This window comes from Periophthalmus magnuspinnatus, chromosome 12, assembly GCF_009829125.3.
Source record: "Periophthalmus magnuspinnatus isolate fPerMag1 chromosome 12, fPerMag1.2.pri, whole genome shotgun sequence".
In the NCBI taxonomy this organism is placed as follows: Eukaryota; Metazoa; Chordata; class Actinopteri; order Gobiiformes; family Gobiidae; genus Periophthalmus; species Periophthalmus magnuspinnatus.
Genome location: NC_047137.1, coordinates 6,169,700 through 6,192,198, shown reverse-complemented (window position 1 = coordinate 6,192,198; position 22,499 = coordinate 6,169,700). Strand labels below are relative to the sequence as shown.

At 36.3% G+C, this 22,499-nt stretch overlaps 1 protein-coding gene across 2 annotated transcripts in view; it reads right to left on the bottom strand.

Annotated features, from left to right (window-relative positions):
- Positions 1 to 2,239: 2,239 nt before the first annotated feature.
- LOC117379356 (poly [ADP-ribose] polymerase tankyrase-1-like) overlaps positions 2,240 to 22,499 on the bottom strand; it is a 110,803-nt gene continuing 90,543 nt past the window's right edge. For both annotated transcript variants that reach the window (XM_033976055.2, XM_055225620.1), the window contains 12 exons: positions 17,722 to 17,831; positions 14,846 to 15,034; positions 14,240 to 14,320; positions 13,971 to 14,157; positions 12,971 to 13,050; positions 11,059 to 11,179; positions 10,085 to 10,182; positions 8,429 to 8,503; positions 8,201 to 8,306; positions 6,395 to 6,581; positions 4,965 to 5,121; positions 2,240 to 4,211 (listed from right to left, as the gene is read on the bottom strand). In XM_033976055.2, coding sequence (XP_033831946.1) covers positions 4,125 to 4,211; positions 4,965 to 5,121; positions 6,395 to 6,581; positions 8,201 to 8,306; positions 8,429 to 8,503; positions 10,085 to 10,182; positions 11,059 to 11,179; positions 12,971 to 13,050; positions 13,971 to 14,157; positions 14,240 to 14,320; positions 14,846 to 15,034; positions 17,722 to 17,831 — 1,478 coding nt within the window. In that variant the 3' untranslated portion in view covers positions 2,240 to 4,124. The remainder of the gene's footprint in view (positions 4,212 to 4,964; positions 5,122 to 6,394; positions 6,582 to 8,200; positions 8,307 to 8,428; positions 8,504 to 10,084; positions 10,183 to 11,058; positions 11,180 to 12,970; positions 13,051 to 13,970; positions 14,158 to 14,239; positions 14,321 to 14,845; positions 15,035 to 17,721; positions 17,832 to 22,499) is intronic.

Here is a 22,499-nt window from a genome sequence, read left to right as displayed (position 1 = left end):
ATTAGTTTGAATACATAGTAAATATAGTAAACATCATAGTCAAGAGAACATTGTTGTGTCCATATAGGCCTATTCTCTGTATTTTTCTGTACCTATTAAAATAAAAGTGAGAGAAAAATGTCATCAAATAATATATATTCTTTCATACCATATGTAGGATTATAACATTTAGCAGCCTAATGTCTGTGATACTTGCTGGGTCAAAAGTAAGCGACTAGTACCCTCTAGTGGACATTTTAAGAAAGTGCAATATGTCTGGTTTTATTATTGCTCCTCTTTGATTAACATACACTAAGCCTTACAAGTCCATGTTGTTTTATATGCTGATTTTGAGGTTTTATGCTTATTTGCAGAATATCAGACATATGTTAGTTATGAATAGATTATGAATAAAAAATAAATATTATTTAAGTATCCCATTTTATACACTACCAGTCAAAAGTTTGGATGCACCTTCTTTGTAAATGATTTTTTTTTTCTTTGTTTCCTGCTTTCTACATTTTATATACACACAGAAGACATTAAATATATGATGTAAGATATGGAATTGTGTAGCAATGGAAAAAAAACCAAAAACACTAACAATAACAAAATATTTGTTTATATTTTTAATTCAAATCCTCAAAGGAGCCACCCTTTAGTTTGTGGGCAGAGTTGCAAATCTTTGGCATTTTCTCCAAGGGTTTTGATGCTTGAGGAGAATGAGAATCTACAATGTAAATAATCATGGAAATAAAGAAGAAAAATAAATGAAAAAGTATGTCCAAACATTGACTGGTAGTGTATTTCTTCTACAAATAATAGTATGACCTAAATGTTTCCATATTTTTAGCAGATGCTCAAATAAAATAAATACATACATTCATGAATAGATAGGCCTTGTGACAAAGTGGGCCTTTGTCCCCTTTTTTTTTAAATTTTTAATTTGGTTTGTACACATGTCTGTTCATTTTCAATAACTTTTCAATACTAAACTAAATAGAACTATCCCGGGTTTGTTTTTGTTTAGTTTTTCAATCAGTTAAAACACCACACACTAGTTAGTTTAAACATATTTTATTTAGTTAAATGTGTCAATTCAGTTCAATACAGCAATCCTCTTACCTGCACATGGTCACATGGTCCAAACGAAGAGGGGGCGTGCCCTATGTCAGCCATTATAGAGGCTTGAGTGGGGTCGTGGGCCGGACCATGTGGAGGGGAAAACTGTTTATTTCTTTGTGTTAATGCCTTATGTATTTTTGTTTCAGTGATATAAGTGTTTATAGTTAATTTGTTAAACACTTTAGTAAAGGAACTTGGGCCCTGAGATATGGTTTTATATTGAAGGAAATGCTAATGTTACACCCACAGCACCTGGAGAAAAGATGGAGTAAACCGGGGGAGGAGCTTCCGGTGCAGGAGAGTATTTTAACAGGGCTAATTAGACAGATGAGAGACATCAGTGTAGCCAGGGTAAACGTGGCGTTTTCCTTAGTTGTTTAAGTTTTGTTGCTTAGTTTTCGTTGAGCACCGTTAATTTTTGTAAATATGTATTATTTTTTGTGTTCACGGGGTACCACTATGCGGATAATAAATTTTGTCTAATGGGACCTCTTTTGAGTCTGACTCCTACTTGATCACTTCGGGCCAGCTTCCCCACAGGCCTGTTTATTAATGTTATTAATGTGTTTATTTATAAATGAAAAAGGACCTCCTCAAACGAACTTTAAAACAGCTGCAGTACATCCAGAACACTGCTGCTTGGGTTTGATATTTGCTGAGGTGACTAGAACCAAATAGATTTTAAAGCAGCTCTGTGTACAAGTCTCTCCATGGTCAAACACCAAAGTACATCTCCAACATGTTCGTGCCATATGAACCATCTCACACTCTGAGAACTTCAGGGACTGGCCTCCTGCTGGTGCCCAGAGTCAGGACTAAACATGGGGAATCGTTTCAAGTTTATGCAGCTAAAACCTGGAACAGGCCTCTACTTTGACTGAGATTAAATCCAGGCTCAAATCACTTTTGTTTAGCTGTGCATATGACTGAAAGGTTTTTATTTTGCACTTTTCTCTAATGTTAATTTTCTGATTATTTATGCTTTGATTCATTTGTAGTGTGATTTTAATGTCTTTCTTATTCTGTAAAGCACTTTGAATTACTTTGTGTACGAGCTGTACTATACAAATAAACTTTCCTTGCCTTAAATAGTAAAAATATACTATTAGCCCAAAAATATACAAAACACAGGAGACACAGCTGATCTGATTTATTAAGGATTTTGTTCTGTACAAGTGTTTGTTCCACATGTTAGCTGTCAGACTGTACAACTGTACACAGAATACACATGATGCAGAGGAAACGCTTTTATCACTCCAGTTTGAAGAGCACATTCACTGCGTTTCTCTTGAAATATTTACACAACAATGGCTGCCTGGTCCACGGTCCAGCAAAACACAAACCAGACACAACACAATTCCAAAGAGTTGTCACATTAAAAAAGTCTTTACATGAAAAATAATGTTTAAAAAGACCCCCAAAGGCCTACCTAGCAGGTTTTGAACTGTCCACCTGCTCAGGTCATGTCTATAACTTCACTCGAAATTATCACAATTAGATCCAAATTCTTTTTACCCAATTTCATTCTTTATTACATTAAATTAATGGCATAATTCAGCACATCTTGGTTCAGTCCACTCTATCAAAGCCAAATATGCCAGCTACTGTCCGGCTCTATCAAATGCTGTCTTGAAATATGGTTGCCTATGAAAAAATAATGATATTCAAAATACTAGGCCAATGTCTCCACAGCAAAAATCAAAAGTAACTTCACATTATGTGTTAGAGGCACCCTGAACAAGGATTTGACCTAGTGTAACCCATACAATAACAAATTATACGTGTCAAAGTGTTGTAGATATATAGTTAAGTTTAAGGCAATTCACGATCGATTACAGAAAAGTGAAAATAAAAACAGTGTGGTCCCATAACAGTGTGATATTTATATGTTAATAAATAAATAAATCATGGTAAAACATTAAAAGAAAAAAAAAAAAAAGACATTACTGTGAGGTGAATTATGGTAGTGTAAGTAAACATTTATGTATATTTATTGGCCATTCTCCATAACATTAAGTTTCAAGTAGCTGTGCCTGATTTTTTTCCATATATTTCAACAAAATTTGTCTTTCCCCGGTACAGATACATTGTATAAGCAGCTCTTGAGGTCAAATTAAGTCTGTTGTGTGTTGCCTGCATCCAATTATAAAGTGTTTTTTTTTTTTTTGTCTGGGCATCAGGGAGTGCACGGTTAACATGCTATTTGCTGTTAGCATTAAAGTGAAGGTCAAACAGCCTTTCTAGTCTCTGAAAAAAGCACCAACTCATCCCTGTGACTAATTAGGACACATGGAATGCAAAAGGTTTAGTTTTGTATGCTAGTTTTGAATTTTCACATTTTGAAGACAGTAAAAATCAAGCACAGTGCCTTTAAACCTATTGGATGATTTGGAGACGGGCTGTTCACATTCTAAATAAATTGAATATTAACTAAATGTGTAATTAAGCTTATTCCTGTGTTACACCACTAGGAGGCAGCCAATACGAGAGTTCAACAAAAGGCAGCAAATGCCAGTAAACAAAACAAAAAAAATAAATAAATAAAAGGATATGATGTGATATTGAAATGTAACTTGAATAATGTACCTATTGGGATGAAGAAACACGTATTGTGGTCCCAGTTTCGGACAATAAAATGCACCTCTGGATTGTCATTTTGTTCTTTTAACAAATGCAAACTTTGCTACTAAACAACATTCATTTTTTAACGTAAAAAAATGTGAAAGGATAGGGCTTGAAATGAATAAAGCACTGTTTTTGCTTTGTGGCCCCAGGGAGTTGTTCCAAAATAAATTTCAAATGACAGGGAGTATGAGGAGTACAAAGGAATGTGTTTTTGCCTTGAAGAATGAAGCAGAAATTCACAACTCCATATTTGGGCTAATCTCCTTTCTATATGCACCCCGCCTCTCCACACATTGCCTTGATGTTTGCAGTCTGCCTCTGCTCCAAGAGTCCTTCTCGAGGTTTAAAACACCTCTTTAGTCTATATAAGCCGTAGTCCACAGTCTTTGGGATCCTTAGGACTTCTGTTCGGCGGAGGCAGCAGGCGTAGCAACACTTTCCGGCTTCACGATCTGATACGTGATCAAGTATTCGGGATAAGCCTGGACAGACAGACAAGTAGTAAGAAATGTAAAAAATGTTGGCTATGTTGTAATATTGCAATAGCATAGGCCTTACAATATTATCATTGACTTCTACAGTACGTGTAAGCTCTAAGCACATTTTGAAGTATTATAGTCAACATACTGAAAAAGTAAAACAATTTACCATGAAAAAGTAGCAAATAAATTGTACTGTTCCCATGAGTAAATACCATGAACTCACTATAATTGCACTTTTAGATACCATGTGAATTTGTTCATATTACTATAACTATGCTATAAAGAAAAGTGCTATGCCTGTGGCCTAAATTGTAGTATTATGTTAAAGCTGCTCCATTTCATGAATCAACATGAGTAAATTACAGTTATTCTACATTTTGATTTTATTTTGAAATATGATAATAAGCGGTAAAGTGTTTTCCTCATAAAACAGCACCACTATAATACACCTTAAATAGCCTTAATAAACCATGAACAAAGAGCATCGTTCATTAAGAATTATTGAAGCTTAGTAACTACTTAATTAAGGAGTTAGGAATTAGGGTATTAATTAAGTGGTTACTAAACCTGAATCATTCTTAATAAACTATTTTCTCAATTTGAAATAAGTCTTTGTTCATGCTTTATTAAGGCTAATTAAAGTGTAGTCATTATAAAGTGTTACCCATAAATCTAATAAATACCATACAGTGAAATTTGTATATGCTTATATCGGTTGGATTTGAAATGAAATGATTGAAGAATGGCACGTACCTGCTCCCCTCTGTAGATGACGTACTCCGCGTAGGCTAGCCCGTTGACACTGGGACGTCCAATGACCGAGTGGTGACCTGGAGGGGCATGGGCCATTTTCATCGCACTGAACTGAAGGAAGGACTTACCCAACGTCACTCTGCAGAACAGCATTTGTCTGAAACACAACAAGCGAACAAGTGGAAGTTAAAAAAGCAGTTTTTGTTAGAAAAGACAATCCTTCCTTGAACAGGAATGTGGGGATTAGACATCATCTTTCCCCCATCTATAACTCCATCCTCAAACCCAAAGTAAATAAAGGAAACAGAGAACAACAGAGCTAGCCAAGAGTTGTATGAATATGCTAAGTATGTCTCAGGCACAGTGCACACTTAGTGTAGCTAAACAGAACTAGCCTACATACAGAAATTGTAAACAAAAGCCGTTTCCAGTTTCAGTATAGTTAGCTCCAGCCTTCAAACAGTTATAAGTGTCCACCAGCAATCTGACCAGAACTGAAGAAGTGGCTTGGATGAGCAGCCAAATGTCTTCACTCCTACAACTTTTTGTCTAGTTGACAGATTTTACTTTTGACTTTTACGATGGATCAGACCTGGACGACTGAGGGATTACAGAGACATCCTTTGCTGAAAGTTAAAACATTTTATTTAAACTCATCAGCTACTACTGCCCGGGCTCTGTTTGAAAGACAATTTTGAACCCATTTACATGTAGCATTGTCAAATCCAATATGCCTCAGGCGTTTCAAGAGGATTTTATGATCTACTGAATCACTTTAAATTTTTTCAGCACACATAATGTAGAGATCCACACTTAATGTTGCAGTGCCATCATAGTAGAAGAATATTTACACCAGCTCTATATTTCTAGAGCTCTTAACTTCGATTTACTGCCACTGATTGAGGGCATGTTTTAGCTGTGCATACCTGCACTATTCACTATTAATGTTAATGATTAAAATCATCATTTATATTTGTTTGTACTGTGATTTGAATGCATCTTTCTTGTTCTGAAAAGCACTCTGAATTACTTTGTGTACAAATTTATATATATATATATATATATATATATATATATATATATATATATATATATATATATATATATATATATATATATATATATATATATATATATATAATTATATTTGTATTAGAATTATTGTTATATTTTCATTATTTTAATTTAAATGTATATATGAACATAATGTATATTTGTTATTTACCTTTATAATAATCTTGTATAAAAGGTAGTGGGGAAATGTATGGTAATTTGCGTACAGAACTAGATGACCCCATCCACTTTTCTTTGAATTCATTGACTTCAAATAAAATCATGATTCATTTTTCCACTGCTCATTTACTTTACTCCTGTACTTGTACTGTAAATTTGTTTATTACACTAACTGTTGACGATCCCCAAAGTCTTACCTATGGCACACGTAGCAGGAGCGGTCTTTGTGGGTGGGGCATCCTGTGCCTCCACCAATCCCGTACACGTACTGGTTACTTTTGGAAGAGTTCTCAGCAAAGTAGATCCCAGCCCCAAACATGCCCCCAATGTAGGCATGGCGTTCATCGAAGCCTTTGTGGATAATAGCGTTGATGAACGGAGACCCTGGAAGCAGAGAAAGGATTAAGTTTGGAGATAAGAAAACAAAGAGAGAGTTTGAGTGATATGGTTCTTGGAAAGTAAAGAGATGGCAGAGTATGATAGTTGGAGCTGAATAAATAATGTAAAAAAAATAAAATAAAAAAAAATATATATATATATATATATATATATATATCTTGGTTATGAATCTGAAGTATGAAGTTCCCACTGTAAAATAGCATGGTGATTTTAGTCACAGATACTCTGCCTCAACAAAAGAAGTCACTACCTGGATTTAACTAAGCAAATAGGTATGAGCCTCCAACAGTCTGTGCTCAAAGAATAAGGTCAGCTGACACCTGAATATACTGAATGACCAGGTTACTCCATCAATGGATTTTTTCTTCCCTGATGGCACGGGCATATTCCAAGATGACAATGCCAGGATTCATCGGGCTCAAATTGTGATAGAGTGGTTCAGGAGCATGAGACATAATTTTCACACATGGATTGTCCACCACAGAGTCCAGACCTTAACCCCATTGAGAATCTTTGGGATGTGCTGGAGAAGGCTTTGTGCAGCAGTCAGACTCTATCATCATCAGTGCAACATCTTGGTGAAAAATGTATGCAACACTGGATGGAAATAAATCTTGTGACATTACAGAAGCGAAATTGAAATGATGCCGCAGCGAATGTGTGACGTAATTAAAGTTAAAGGCGGTCCAACAAAATATTTTAGTGTGTGACGTTTCTTTTGGCGCCGACTTTTTTTTTTTGGCCAGGCAGTGTATAATTTCCTCCTGTTTCCAATGAACTCTTGTGTACTAACCAGTGTCCAACAGTGCTTTGACGCAATAACTAGTTCCATTCAAGACTTCAACTGCAAACATTACCTTTGATGATTTGTTGACAGGTTAAAAGTAAACTACCATAAGATCCTGTAAATATGGAATACCATGAAGTGTGTCCGGAATATGAGCCATTGTTCAAACGACAAACTGCAGGGAATTTTCACTCAACAAATATTTGAATAGTACAAACATGGAATTTTAAGCTGAAATGTTGACACATTGTCAGCAAACTAATGACTCAAGGCTATTACCAGTAATCACTTTTTGCAATAAAAATTTGAATAATTAGATTTGGAACCAGTCATGTTCAATGACAGCAAAATTAAAATGACTTATTCTTGAATTCTTACCATTATTTCTATCCAAACATTTACACTGCATTATTCAGGGGCGATGTTTATGCAAATTATAGAAAAAAGGCAGTCTTTTTTCTAGCAAAGAAAAAATGAAATTGAAAATATTTAAAAATTGATTCTTTTAAATATAAGTTACTCAAAATACTGATTAACAGACACCAGGTGTTTTTGATGGTCAGATTACTTTTGTATGATCAAATTATCTGCTTACTTGATTATTGTAATTATTCGATTTTTACGAGCCATGGACCCACTGTCTCAAAATGTTGGTGAATTATGTAACAAATAATAAAATAATAAAGCTGTTTTAGTAAATATATTGTCATACTTCTATACCTCTCATATACAGCAGCTCTTTCCCATTGAGTGATACACAATAGTATGTTCTATCACTAAACCATAAGCTGACATTGTTTTATCTCAATGTATTTACCATGAAACAGCATGCGTTCATTGTGATGGTTGTGGTTTTCATCTGCAATCTCTTTTTGTCTGTGCGTGTATCTTTCCCGTAGCTTCTTATTCACCACTTTCTGAATCTGGAAAATAGAGGAAGAGTATTTATGGAAGTTATTGATTTTTAACATTCAGAAAGATGATGCTGAGCTCTTGAAAGACCACACGGCTATAAAGTCCTCAGATGATTTATGAGAGGACTAACCTTAATGATATTGTACCGACTGAAGACTCCGCCCGCGTTGCCTCCATCTCGGTGCTCTCTGATAGTGCTCTGGAGCTATTGGGTAAAATAAGATTAGAGGTGAAACTAATATGCGCAGTGAAAAAAATGTTATCACTTGCAACTATATTTGGAAAATAATCTAAACAACAGACATATTGACTAAAATGAATATCTTAATTTTTTTGTATTATCTAATTAACAGAATTTTATCAATGCATCAGGAATGTGCTGAAATTTTCCTGTCAGTATTTTGGTTTAAGTATTGGACAAAATGTGAAAATGTGATCACTTTATATGGTACTTGTTTAGAAGATTATACTGGACGTTTTTTTCTTATAATGAGGTAATTTTTTAAAGAAGGGGCACACTTTCATGGGGTATTTATTGCTAACAAATAACATATTCAGATCACCATGTAATCTTTTATTGTTTTGAAAATGCTATATTCACCAAAAACAACACTTTAACAAGTCACTCCCCCTTCAGAATGCTCTCACATTACAATCAGTGTCCGCTACTGAAACTACCGCACATAGCATCATGTTAACAGTTTTAATTAAAGTCGATATACTCAATATTTTAATTTTGCATATTTCCATAACCATAGTTGCAGATATTATACTTTTTTTTTGACAATGTAGACAATTTTTGATACACTAATAATGAGAATTGTTGATCTAAATGGAAAATGTCCAAGCTATGATACTAAGAGCAGCATTTCTGGGGTAAAGTGGTCCTGTAGATACCAGAGAACAGAGAAGAATAGAAGCTGATTGAAACTGATTGGAGCTCTCAGCCCTGGTCTGCAGTAAGGCTCATCTGAATGCACTACACATCAGCTGACGTCTCTAGGATTCAGCTTTGATTTGATTGGGGTTAGTGTAAGGTTACTGGTGATGAAATTAAAGGTGCACTATGTAACATTTCTATACCCCTTGGAGATGTTATTAGCCTAGAATGTTCCACAGTATAGCAGGCCAAGTCACAGGAAAGATAGTTTAATTCCAAACAGTGCGACATTTGAGGGAAAGCAATAACATCTCCATGGGGACAAGCAAGTGAGCCACCAGAAAAGTTAAATAGTGCATTCCCCCTATGAAATAAATAAAATCAACTTGTAACTGTATCACTGAATGCAATATGACCAACTACCACTAAAAGTCTAATGTCACTGTCAGATGATAAGTAATTCTTTGTAACATGCACATGAGTTCTGTGACATTTCTCAAACTAATTTCATTTCTGCGTTACATCAACTATAATTAAAACGGGTATGCTAGAGGTGGTTAGGCCCAAGTTTCAAATATTATCTACAGACAGAAAGCGTCAGTCATTTCCAGTTTCATTAAAAATTAAAGCAAAGAAACGAGCGGTTAAATTTGTGTTGAGCCTGACAGTGCTCATTAATTCTAAAGACATTCACATTGATAACTGCTGTCGTCTCCAATTACCCCTTTCATTTACAAGAGTGGCATAGGCAGAGCTGCTCTCACACTCTCACTGATATGGAACAAGATGGGAGGATGATAGGACTAATTATTTGGCATTGAGTGTTGATAATAAAAAAGCTGTGTTGTACAATATCTATTTGAAAAGCAAGAAATTAGCAGAGATTAGCCGAAATAGAGCATTTACCTCCTCCTCCACCGACTGGAACTCCTTGTCGTCTGGAGACAGGTCGATGAGAACTGTGCCCTGGCTCGAACAGTGGAATGTCAGGTATGGGTTGGCACCTGTAGCACAGAAATGGTTCAAGTCAGGCAGTTGAATAGTTTAATTTCAGTGTAGGGATTATTTTGAGAAGTTAAATTGAGATTATATTGGGAAATGAAATTTAAAAAAAAGTGAAAACCTTAAAACGCACCTGATTTATTCCCATCAATTTGAGCAAAATTTGTCCCACTAGTCCCACTACAGATATATTCTATAAGCAGCTCCTGATGTCAAAATAAGTCCTCTGTGTACAGTCGGAATCTAATTATTTAGCGTTTTATTGTCTGAGAAAGAAGAAGTGTGTGACAAACTCCACTCTGGCCTCTGAAAGCTGTGAAAAGCCCTTATAAACTCATTGCGGTGAATAATTAGGATACTTGGAATACATAAGGTAAGTGAGAAATAACTTTGGACCACTGCAAACCATTTAAAATTAACTAGTTCTATTTTTCACATTTTAAGGCAACAAAAATCATGTGCTATGCCTGATTTTTAATTCACTTCTTTCGCAATATTAGGGATTCCCAAACTTTTCACAGTATAACCCCCAAAATAATCATACAACAACAGTTAAATTTCACTTACATATTGTTTGTTAAATAAATAATAATATATTTAATCTAGTGTCAATTTTGTTTTAAAAATAATTTTCAGATCTCCACTTTGGAAATGCCTGTAAACGATCACTGAATTAATAATTAAGAATTATAAATTGACGGACTTCCAAACCTCCCAAACATTCCAAACATTTTTGGGTATTTAAAATGACAATATGAAATAAGAATATCAATAAAAAAACAAAACAAATGAGAACTTCTAAATTTTGATTCTCTAGTTCCAAATCTCCATATTTGCCTGTCCTCCTGTGATTGCACTGCTCTGTGGTCTGTCCTGACCTTGCTGGCCTCCTAGCAGCCTCTCGATGCCCTTGATGAGTTTGTGTCTGTGGCCGTAAGCGTTGATGCCAATCTCTTTGAGCTCCTCATGACCCATGTCGGCCAGAACGTCCAGTGAAATCTGCCCACATACAACAAAGGCATATTTACATATGCAATACAAATACACAGTTCTGTTCTCGTCTAATTATAAAGTGACGTGATGAACATATGAACATAAGAGGTCACAAAAAAGGTTAGCATTTACTATATTCCAGTTAGGGCAGGGCGATATGGCCTAAATCTTTAACAAAATGTGAAAGAGAACATTTGCGCTAACAATATAATTCACAATATACCTTAGGCTACTTATTGTGGCTTTTATAATATTGGCAAGACTTTTTCCATTGGTATTTAACACTATTTGAGCATATATACCATGGTCTATTTGAACTCTAATGCACAGCTTTGTTGTCATTTTATAGTTTAGTATATTTTTATGACACGTAACCTGTGAAGCACATGGTCAATCTTTTAAAGTGTGCTATTTAAATTCATTTAATTGACTGATACAGAAACTTATTTCGGGCTATAAGTTCTGCTTCCACAGTCAGTCTTTAATTCACTTGAAGCTTTAGTGGTAGCAATTAGCCATGACCTCTGTCTGCCTCACCTCACAACTTCACAACTGAAATGTGAAAAATGGAAAATCAGCTGCAGGTCAAGCACAATCACAATATTAAAAAAAATTATATCACCCCAATATATACTACCAATTCAAAACTGGACACAACTTCTCATTACTATTATTATTCTTTATATTTAACCCTTTCTACATTTTAGATACAATCTGAAAACATCACATACATTGTGTGAGAAATGTGGAATTATGTAGCAAAAAAGGTTTTTTTTGTTTTTTTAACTTCAAATTATTCAAAGTAGCCACACATTTTGTTTTGTTGACAGCGCCTTGGCCTTCTCTCACTGAGCTTCATGGTGAATTCTCCTGAGATGGTTTTCACTTCACAGGTGTGCCTTGTCAGGGTCAAGACATGCAAAAATGCAAAGCAGTGATCAAAGCAAACGATGACAAAATCTAAAATAAGTTTGGAGATATTTTAGTGTATTTCTGTTTGTGTTCATTCATAGTTTTGAAGCTTTGATTGAGAATCAACAATGTAAATAGTCATGAAAGGAAAGAAAAAACATAGATGAAAAATTGTGTCTAAACATTTGACTGCTACAATACATCACAATATTTATGATATGACCCAGCCTTAATTCCAGTGTTTGATCTAATAGATATCAGAATGCATAATCCTGCGGCTCAAGTTGGTGAGCTTCATTAGAAAAATCATTTCTTTTGATATTATGATGCCAGATGCTTTAGCGAGCCAGTTTCAACACACGTACTTATTAAAATATGGCCTTTGTTTCAGAAATGTGTCCCACTTAGCTCTAGGTTGTTAAAATTTGAAATGCTACTTTTAATGTCGATGAGTCACCACCATAAACATTCATTGAGTGGGCTCTGTTTATCCCAACCAGTCTTTCTATCATTTATTAATGTTTGGTTCAGAAAGTGGGATGTCATTAGCAATTACCTTCTTCACTCTACAATAATAAGTTTGTTATCATAGTCTTGAACCCAATAACTTGAAATTTTGTCTACTTTCCCAGAACTCAATCTACTTATACTTTTCAACCTCTGCCTGTTCCACACTCTTTAATTTGCTCTCCATTATAGTCAGCTTCCTGGGTTCCATTTGCGCAAACAAAGAATTCAGAAATTAACAGCGTGTGAAGCACAAACACATTAAAACAGATGTGGCCGCAGCTCATCTAACGTTCTATATTTGTGCCCATTTTCCACTTCCTGCTGTGTTGATAACGACGAGGAAATAGCGTGCATTACAATGTACGGCTTGTTTACCTGCTCTCTTTGGAAAATGTCCCGAAGATGCTCAAGTCCTAAACTTTTCAGAAACTGGTTTATGGTCATGTCGAGCAGTGCTGAACATAGAGAAACAACAAACAAACAAATAGAAATAAATTAGAAAAAGAAATACATAAAATAAAGTTAAATACTTCAAATACTTCATAAGATTCAAAGATAATTGTAAGCATTGATGTCTGAGGTTAAAGTATGATGAAAGCAGTGGAGTGATATTAGCAGTATAACATAAAGCACTTTTATTTGCTGAAGGATTGTCAAAAGTATTGAAAATCAGATGCTAAACTAGATAATTACTTGAGCAAGTACCGATACTAAAAAAGTCATATCAACCGGGCAGAAATGAACCATTCCTGAGTAGCTTCAAAAAGATCTTGAGCTATATCAGAACAAGACCACACAGACTACTATACACCCATGAGACATACCTGGGCGGCTGAGGGGTTACACATATACAACTTGGTAATATAAAAGAAAGTACTACAATTTAATGCTGAAAACCGCATTCTATTGTCGAAAGAAAGAGTGTATTTATTATCACTGTGTTATTGCAATCGGCATTGAGTACCGACCCTATTCCTTTGTATTGAAATGGATTTAAAATTCTAGTATTGTGAGACTAACTTGCTGTGTAAATCTATATATAAAAACTCATAGCAATAAAATCATCTCATCTGCATCATGTGGTCAGTTCTACATTAGGTAACTTTACTGGTGAAGGGGCCGTCACCTACTAGTAAACACAATCTCTTAAAAACTGACTAGGGTTGCCTCTTCACCAATCTGACATATAATTTGGCTTATTGACGTCACCTGCTTGTCTCCATGGAAATAAATAAGTTTAATGACGCACTGTGGAGCATTTCAGTCAAGCAAAAGTGTCTCCATCAAGGCAAGCAGGTGGCAGAACTTCCCCCACAAAAACTATATAGTGCATATTTAAGTGTTTGATGAGAATAAAAACATGGCGTGACTTTACTTTCTCCTTCTTTTCTGTCCGACCCAGATGCCCCGTCTCCTGACCCTGTAGCACCGCCCACTGTGATGTCATTGAGGGGTGTGCTCAGGTTGTCTATACTGCTGGCTGCGGATAGACAGGACGGGGATGGCGACGGAGAGATGACCACGCCCCCTGCAGCCCCAGTGCTCACCACGCTGGCACTCACCTAATGGAAACAACAAAAACGTGTTATTTAGACCTTTAAATATGCCATCAAATATGCAAATAAAGTTGATGTCCAAGCACACCACAGTGGCTTGTGGTTTAAGACAGCTCGGCAGCGCATCTGGAGGCATGGCATCGATCAACAAGGCTCTGATGTCATCCGCCTGCAGTAGAATGAACAGAGATTTTGATTAGTAATGTGTTAAAACTATTTACACACTTCAAATCCCATGATGGTCAGCATGCAAGATAAGACTTGAAAACATATTTCTGTAAATGTTAAATAAACAACAAGCATAATCTAACTGCAAAGTGCATACTAACAGAGTATTTGCATACAAAGTATCACCTGCGCCTTAAAGCCTAATACCTAAAGCTTGAACAACATTCCACTATCTTCAAAGCAGCACCACATACTGCACATCTTATCAATAACGATTCAAAAACAGGCAATGTTACAGCAAAGAAAAATTAAGGTTTTATCATATATCAAGATTTTTAACTTAAAGTGCACAATGTAACTTTTTGTGGAGACATTATGGCATTGAACATATCTATTATAGGAAATGGTAACAAAATGCTCCAAAGGTCTGTAAAAAACAGTCCCTAATGCTTACTTAAAACTAAACTTGAATGCATTACATAGTGTGACTTTGTGCTTTGGATCTAAAACAAACAACTTCTGTTACCGTTGCCAGATCCAGCGGCGTCTGTCCTTCCTGGTTCTTCATGGTGGGATCTGCACCGTGGGCCAATAAGAGAGCACAGAGCTGAGTCCTGCCCTTCTGCGCCGCCTCGTGGAGTGGAGTGAACGCCCATTTGTCTGTAGCATTGACGCACGTGTTGAACTTGATCAGCAGGGCGGCAATATCTACGTGCTAGACAGAGGACACGAGAAGAAAAAGAGGTGGTGAGGATGTACAGCGGGGGACATCTGAGGAGTGTGAAGTATGCTGCGTAAATGTAACAAAATCGTGTGATCAAGAATTTCACACAAGCTTTGTTTAAAAATAATACAAAAGTAAGAACTCAGAAAGACAGAACATGATTAGCAACATGTCTCACTATCATACATAGTAATACTTCTTTTCTTCTGTTCTTTTTGTCCCAAAAGTTTGTGTTATTTAAGTTTAAAGGTGTACCATTTAACTTCTATAGTGTGGGATCTGTCACCTGATTTTCTCTATGAAGATGCTATTGCATTGCCTATAATGTCCCACAGTAAAGTGTTCAATAACAGATATTTAAATGTTCATATTATCTTGAAAAACCTGTACTCTTAGTTTTGTCTCTACGCAGAGCTCACCTGTAACTTGCTCTGTAGGGAGTCAGTCACCTGATTGGTAGACATGTTTAATGCTATACTGCTGAACGTTCCAGGCAAAGCAATAATATCTCCATAAAGTTAAGCGCACAAGGAATACTGCGCCAAGTGAATATGAAGTGGTTTGAGCCAACATTCAAGCTTCTGTAGCAAAAACCATGAAAGGATGTGGCTGGTAAGGGTGTGACAATGTTAGATTTCAGAGTTACAATTATTTTGGGAAGAAACATCAAGATTTTACAATTTATGTAGCCTCGTCCAAACAATTGTGAAACACTTAATTCACATGATATTGTCACATTTCACCAGTATCTGACCAGCTTTGTGAAATCAAACCTCCTTTGACGTAGAAGAGAATAGTATGTCTCTTTGAATATTAACAGTGGGACATAAATCGTCAGGTGACCACAGCAGTGTGTCTGGCCACTGTTTATTCCAACTAAACATTCAACAACATTTACACATTGAAGAACTTCTTTTCTCACTAAAATTTTAAAATGTTGTTATGTTACTGCTCAACGCAATGGATGTTATGTTACAAAAAAATGCTTCAGAGAGGACACAATTTCTTAAAGAGGGAATATTTTACTTCCATGGAATATTAACTGCTAAGGCACAACATATTTAATTCCATGTTTATTGCTTTGAAAATGCTATATTCACCGAAAACAACGTAATAACATGTTTTATAAGTTTCAGTTTAGTTTATAATGCTCTGAATCTCCCCTACCTTGGCTCTCACACAGATCAGTGTGCATTTTGCTAATGAAACTACTGCATATCATATCAGGTTTGTCAAGTTGCTGTGTATAGTTTTGTATCATGTTTGTGTATATTTATGGAGAATTGTTGTGTGGGAGCATGGGTGACGTAGGCTTATGGGCTGAGCATTGGACAGAATCTTACAGCTAACCCTAAGGAAGGTTTGAATAGTACTGGAAGAGATTGCTAAATTACTGAAACATGCATGGATGACATTAAAAACCTCTTCAGGCATGTAAAAAAAAAAAAAAAAAACATTGTAGAAAGCAAAAAAAAAAAAAAAGCTTCTGCATTATACCCTCACTGTAAAAAATGAGCTCAGAGGCATTTTCAGCTCGATTTTCGATGTTAAATCTAAATCAAAGACAAACAATTTCAACGCATTCATAATCTGAAACTTTTGTCGCACGCTTCCTCTTCTATTCTCTCTGACTGTTCTTCTCTGGCTCTTGTCTTTATGTCAAAATCGATGTAGCTCAGATCAGAGGAGCAGCAGGAGATGCTTAAATGTGTATATGTGCATGCTTGTCTCCCAGACCCAAAGCTCATCAACTTTTCATTCAGACATGTGTTCCACAACAATACTACTGCAGAGGAACGCTGCCAAGCTATACAGGCAGAAAGGAAAACTATATAGACAACACACTTTATTCAATTTTTGAGGAAGGAGCCAGCAGATGTGGGGCAATGGGTGTTTGATTAATGTTTTATAGTTCATCTCTTCTTTAATGATTAATACTTTTACTCAAGCTATGCAAATGTCATATTCTCCTTTCTCAGTGATAGTTTGTGATGCAGAGACACGTTTCTAATGAGTACAAACGTGGAATTTTACAAAGCCATGCTCAGGAGGAAGACTTCAGATTTGGAAGTTATGTCTCATGTCACATTGGAATGCCATTAGCTTCAAAACACCTGCATAAAGTTAATTATGGGTTCTGTCCATATCTAAAAATCACTCCTAGTGATAATACAGTAGTTTGATATCATGTTAGTAAGAAAATAATCAAAATAGGCCCTTCATATTAGTCTCAAATTATTGGCAGAGCTTACAGATCATCAGCTGCGCTCATTTAACAAAAACTTTTTTGGCCTTTGCCATGTACAAATCCATATCAATCTCCAGTTATTAGTTTATATGTGTATTACTTGGGTAAAAGTATGTAGTACTGTGTAGTAGTACTAAATGGAAATTATTTTTCTTTTGGATCTTTTTACTGAGCCTGGCTATAATATTCCACAGAAAGGCTTAACAAGTATATATTTCCATGGAGAAAGTTCTTAAGAATAATTTTAATTTTACATTTCCAGGTGATGTGCCACCTCTCATGTTGCTTTGATCATTTGTTATTGTTGTAGTCTCCAACCGTCAATCTTGTGTTTATTTTAAAATGTAAAAAAAAAACAATCAAGAGCCCAAACTTCAGAAAATTACCCAAAATGATTCAATTCCCCTGGTTAAATTGAAGTGAGTCTTACCCCATAGGATGCAGCATTGTGCAGTGGGATGAGTCCTCCTTTGTCCTGGGCATTCACATCCGCTCCATGCTCCAGCAGATACTCCGCCACCTCCAGGTTGTTATATCCGGCTGAGGGGTTGGCAGTACACGCAGACAGGAGATGAAAACAAGAAGACAAGAAAGCAGAGGTAGAATTAGGCAGTGAAAATAAAATAAAAAAGAGGACTCGTCAGCCTATATCCGCATGACAGCCTGTAATCATTTTCCCTTTTACAGATTTCTGTGGAGGGAGTGTGGGAGTCTGAGTGGTTCAATATATAAAAAAATAAAATAAAAAAAATACTGCAATGATGCTCAAAGTGCTTTTCTAAAACTGTCTTATTTTAAAAAGTGCTAGACGCAGCATAAATTATTTTCCAATTAAAGTTGAGTTTGTCATTGCAAGTGCTGTTTCTGGACATGATGTTTTATGCAATTATGGAAAATGGCAAAAAAGTTGGCAAGGGATTTTCATTTAAATTTGATAAATATGTAAAATTGGCAAGCCGTAACACAATTTCCAAGATACATTTTTAAAACAGAGGGGGCAATTAGCAAATAGTTTAAAGGTGCACTGTGTAACTTTTCTGATGAAGGGTCTGCTACCATCTTGTTTTCATGGAGATGTTATTGCTTTCCCTTGAAGTGTTACGCAGTTAAGCGTTAAACGTTATGTGTGTTTTTATTGCCAAAATATGTATAGAAAAACAAGCATTCTTACTGTGATACCTCTCCACAGATCTGACCTATAACTTGCTGGTTAATGCTACATTGTGGAACATTCTAAGCCACATGTGTCAAACTCAAGGCCAGCGGGCTAAATGTGGCCCTCCTCATCATTTTATGTGGCCCTCGACAGAGTAAATTAAAAGGTATGATGGTCTTAAAAGACACGCAGTTACACAGCTATATTTTTTACATATTCACAAATGCATATGTAATATTTGTAACTTGAATAAGTAATGAATACAGAAACAGTTAATGAACAATTTAAAAAAGTTTATTTTACAACTGGCCCTTTGACGGTAGCCATTTTACTGATGTGGCCCTCAGTGAAAATGTGTTTGACACCCCTGTTCTAAGCTAAGCAATGATATCTCCATAGAGACAAGCAGCTGACATACCCTCGACTGGAAAAGTTACACAATGCACCTTTAAACAGTAAGTATGTACTCGGATCCAATTACAATTACAATATTATACAATTAAGTGAGGTAGTGTTATGCAAGTAGAATACAAGTAGATACAATACAATATATATTTACTATTATTATACACTCACCTAAAGGATTATTAGGAACACCTGTTCAATTTCTCCTTAATGCAATTATCTAATCAACCAGTCACATGGCAGTTGCTTCAATGCATTTAGGGGTGTGGTCCTGGTCAAGACAATCTCCTGAACTCCAAACTGAATGTCAGAATGGGAAAGAAGGGTGATTTAAGCAATTTTGAGCGTGGCATGATTGTTGGTGCCAGATGGGCCGGTCTGAGTATTTCACAATCTGCTCAGTTACTGGGATTTTCACGCACAACCATTTCTAGGGTTTACAAAGAATGGTGTGAAAAGGGAAAAACATCCAGTATGTGGCAGTCCTGTAGGCGAAAATGCCTTGTTGATGCTAGAGGTCAGAGGAGAATGGGCCGGGTGATTCAAGCTGATAGAAGAGCAACGTTGACTGAAATAACCACTCGTTACAACCGAGGAATGCAGCAAAGCATTTGTGAAGCCACAACCTTGAGGCGGATGGGCTACAACAGCAGAAGACCCCACCGGGTACCACTCATCTCCACTACAAATAAGAAAAAGAGGCTACAATTTGTACGAGCTCACCAAAATTGGACAGTTGAAGACAAATGTGAAAAATGTTGCCTGACCTGATGAGTCTCGATTTCTGTTGAGACAGTCAAATGGTAGAGTCAGAATTTGGCGTAAACAGAATGAGAACATGGATCCATCATGCCTTGTTACCACTGTGCAGGCTGGTGGTGGTGTAATGGTGTGGGGGATGTTTTCTTGGCACATTTTAGGTCTCTTAGTAATTGGGCATCGTTTAAATGCCTTGGGCTACCTGAACATTGTTTCTGACCATGTCCATCCCTTCATGACCACCATGTACCCATCCTCTGATGGCTACTTCCAGCAGGATAATGCACCATGTCATAAAGCTCGAGTCATTTCAAATTGGTTTCTTGAACATGACAATGAGTTCACTGTACTACAATGGCCCCCACAGTCACCAGATCTCAACCCGATAGAGCATCTTTGGGATGTGGTGGAATGGGAGCTTCGTGCCCTGGATGTACATCCCACAAATCTCCATCAACTGCAAGATGCTCCTATCAATATGGGCCAACATTTCTAAAGAATGCTTTCAGCACCTTGTTGAATCAATGCCACGTAGAATTAAGGCAGTTCTGAAGGCGAAAGGGGGTCAAACACCGCATTAGTATGGTGTTCCTAATAATCCTTCAGGTGAGTGTAGATGTTATAGATGTTTATTATGCAAATTAGTATACGTGGTATAAAACTAAACAAGACAGTTTAAAGTAGAAATTTGAAAACGAAATATGCAACATCATCCAGTTTGAATGCTGCAATATTGACTGTGTGCACAATAGTTAATCGTTATTTAAGTGTGTACTAAACCCATTTATTCTGATTTATTGCCCTGACTGGACAATTATTTTGATGAACCGCCATGGATTTCCAGCTGACAACACTTTAATTATACTTTTTAAATGTAAAATATATTGGGGAAATGGCGTCTATTTGAGGCAGATCTAAATTGGCAGTTAGTGTGTAAATTAGGTTCATCAAATGTCAAAAGCATAAAATTTGTTCTATAGGGCTCATATAGACTTATTTTTCCATCGCTGTGGAATTATTCTATTCTCTGCAGTGAGAGTAGACAAATTCATAGACTTATTATTATTATTATTATTATTAAAAATGTAAAAAAATAAAAATAAACTAGTTTGTTTTAAACTATTTGCAGTGCTTATACAATATTGGGGCAAGACAAATTTTGCTCAACTACACGAAAAAATTTGGGTATAGCCTCTTTAAGTTTGCATTTAGTTTCCGTTCCAGCTCATGGTTTCACTTATACAGCCCTGAGGTGTATGTTGTTAAAGATTGTCATCAAGCACAACAGCATTTGAATCTTATTACCTTCGAGCCGTATCTGTGCTTGTCTCTACCGCTGATGTTATCGTGATTAAACATGCTGAGTATACGGAGCTTAGTGCGCCTCTGTTATCCGCTTTTATAATCTGCACTTTTAAGTTTGTGCCCAAGGAAGTCTGAGGAGCCAAGGTCAATCTAGTTACTACCAAGGCCCTTCCCAGCTAGAAGAGCAGAAAATTTTTAAGCAGTGAGAATGATCCAAGTTGAGTTCAAACGGCTTTGACAGTTTTCTTATATAGTTGGAAGTAAAAAATATGCATAATGTAGCATGTCTATATTCTTATTTTTAGTTTTGCAACCTAAGCAAAAAAAGTGTTATCTACGCCTTTTTAGTTTCATTGGCACTGACATGGAGGAGCTTGATTTATGTCTAATACATTGTCTTTTGTTGCAAGCTTTATGCCCAAGTAATAGCCTATTGTTCAAAATTACTTTTTCCAGGGTAGCATTGATTCAGTCCTACTACATTATTGAGATACAGATACAGATCACAAACTGCTGTAATTATTTCCCATTTGGTTGCAAAAGAAAATTGAATTTTATCAACTGGACAAAAGTTTTCTCTACTCATCCAAATAGCTTCTTCAGTTCTGACAGGGATCTGGTAAGTCACTATCTTATATTTGTCTGAAGGGAGGAACTAACTGCAGTGAAACTGACACAGTCTAGTTGTAAGGGGCATCTGTTTTTATTGAAAGTGCATATGAGAGATTTTCCTCTTTTTTTTATTACTACTTGCTTTAGTGGAAGAGTACCTTTGGTAAGTATTTATAGTTTAACATCAGCTATGTTTTTTTTCACACGGTAGTGCACTTTGTGGACCGACCTCAGTGCACACTAGATTTACTTTTGTTAACTTTATTTTTTGGGTTGGTCTTCTTTACATACACCGCACATCATTCACCCCAAACACGCACCATGAGTCATATGAGAGCTGATCGCTGTAAGGTATTTACATCTAGCAGTGCAGCACTACATCAAACTAGTATCTTGATTTACTAATGCTAAGGTAAATAACACGTGCCCACCAGTGGAGTGCAGACATATGGAATATGTGGGGGCTCACAAAGATGCTATGCAGACCAGTGTGGAGACTTACTAGGAAGCCATGCGACCAGAAGAAGACCCTCCTTATACACACACACACACACCCCTACACACACACAGGGAGACACTATACTGTCAAACTGTCAACATGCACATCTCATCCTATCCTTTCCGTAGAGTCTGTTGCTTCATTGTTCACTTTACCTGTGTAGAAAGCTAGCAAGAATACCTAATAGAATATGCGCAGACACGCTCGCTTCCCTTATACACAGTGGCCTTTTGTTTCACCTGTGGCTAAATACAGCGTGAGAACTGTAAGTGCTGGTGATGGAGAAGAAAAAGTTTTTTGAACGACGCACAGACTGCTCACCTGCGCAGACAGACGCTGATATTAAATTGATCCAAACTGTCTCGACAGACAAATGTATAAAACAACAACTTTGCAGCACCAATTCATATAAATACATACGTGTTCCAAGTGATTTTTTGCCCAGTTCCATCAAATTTACTTGCACCCTGTA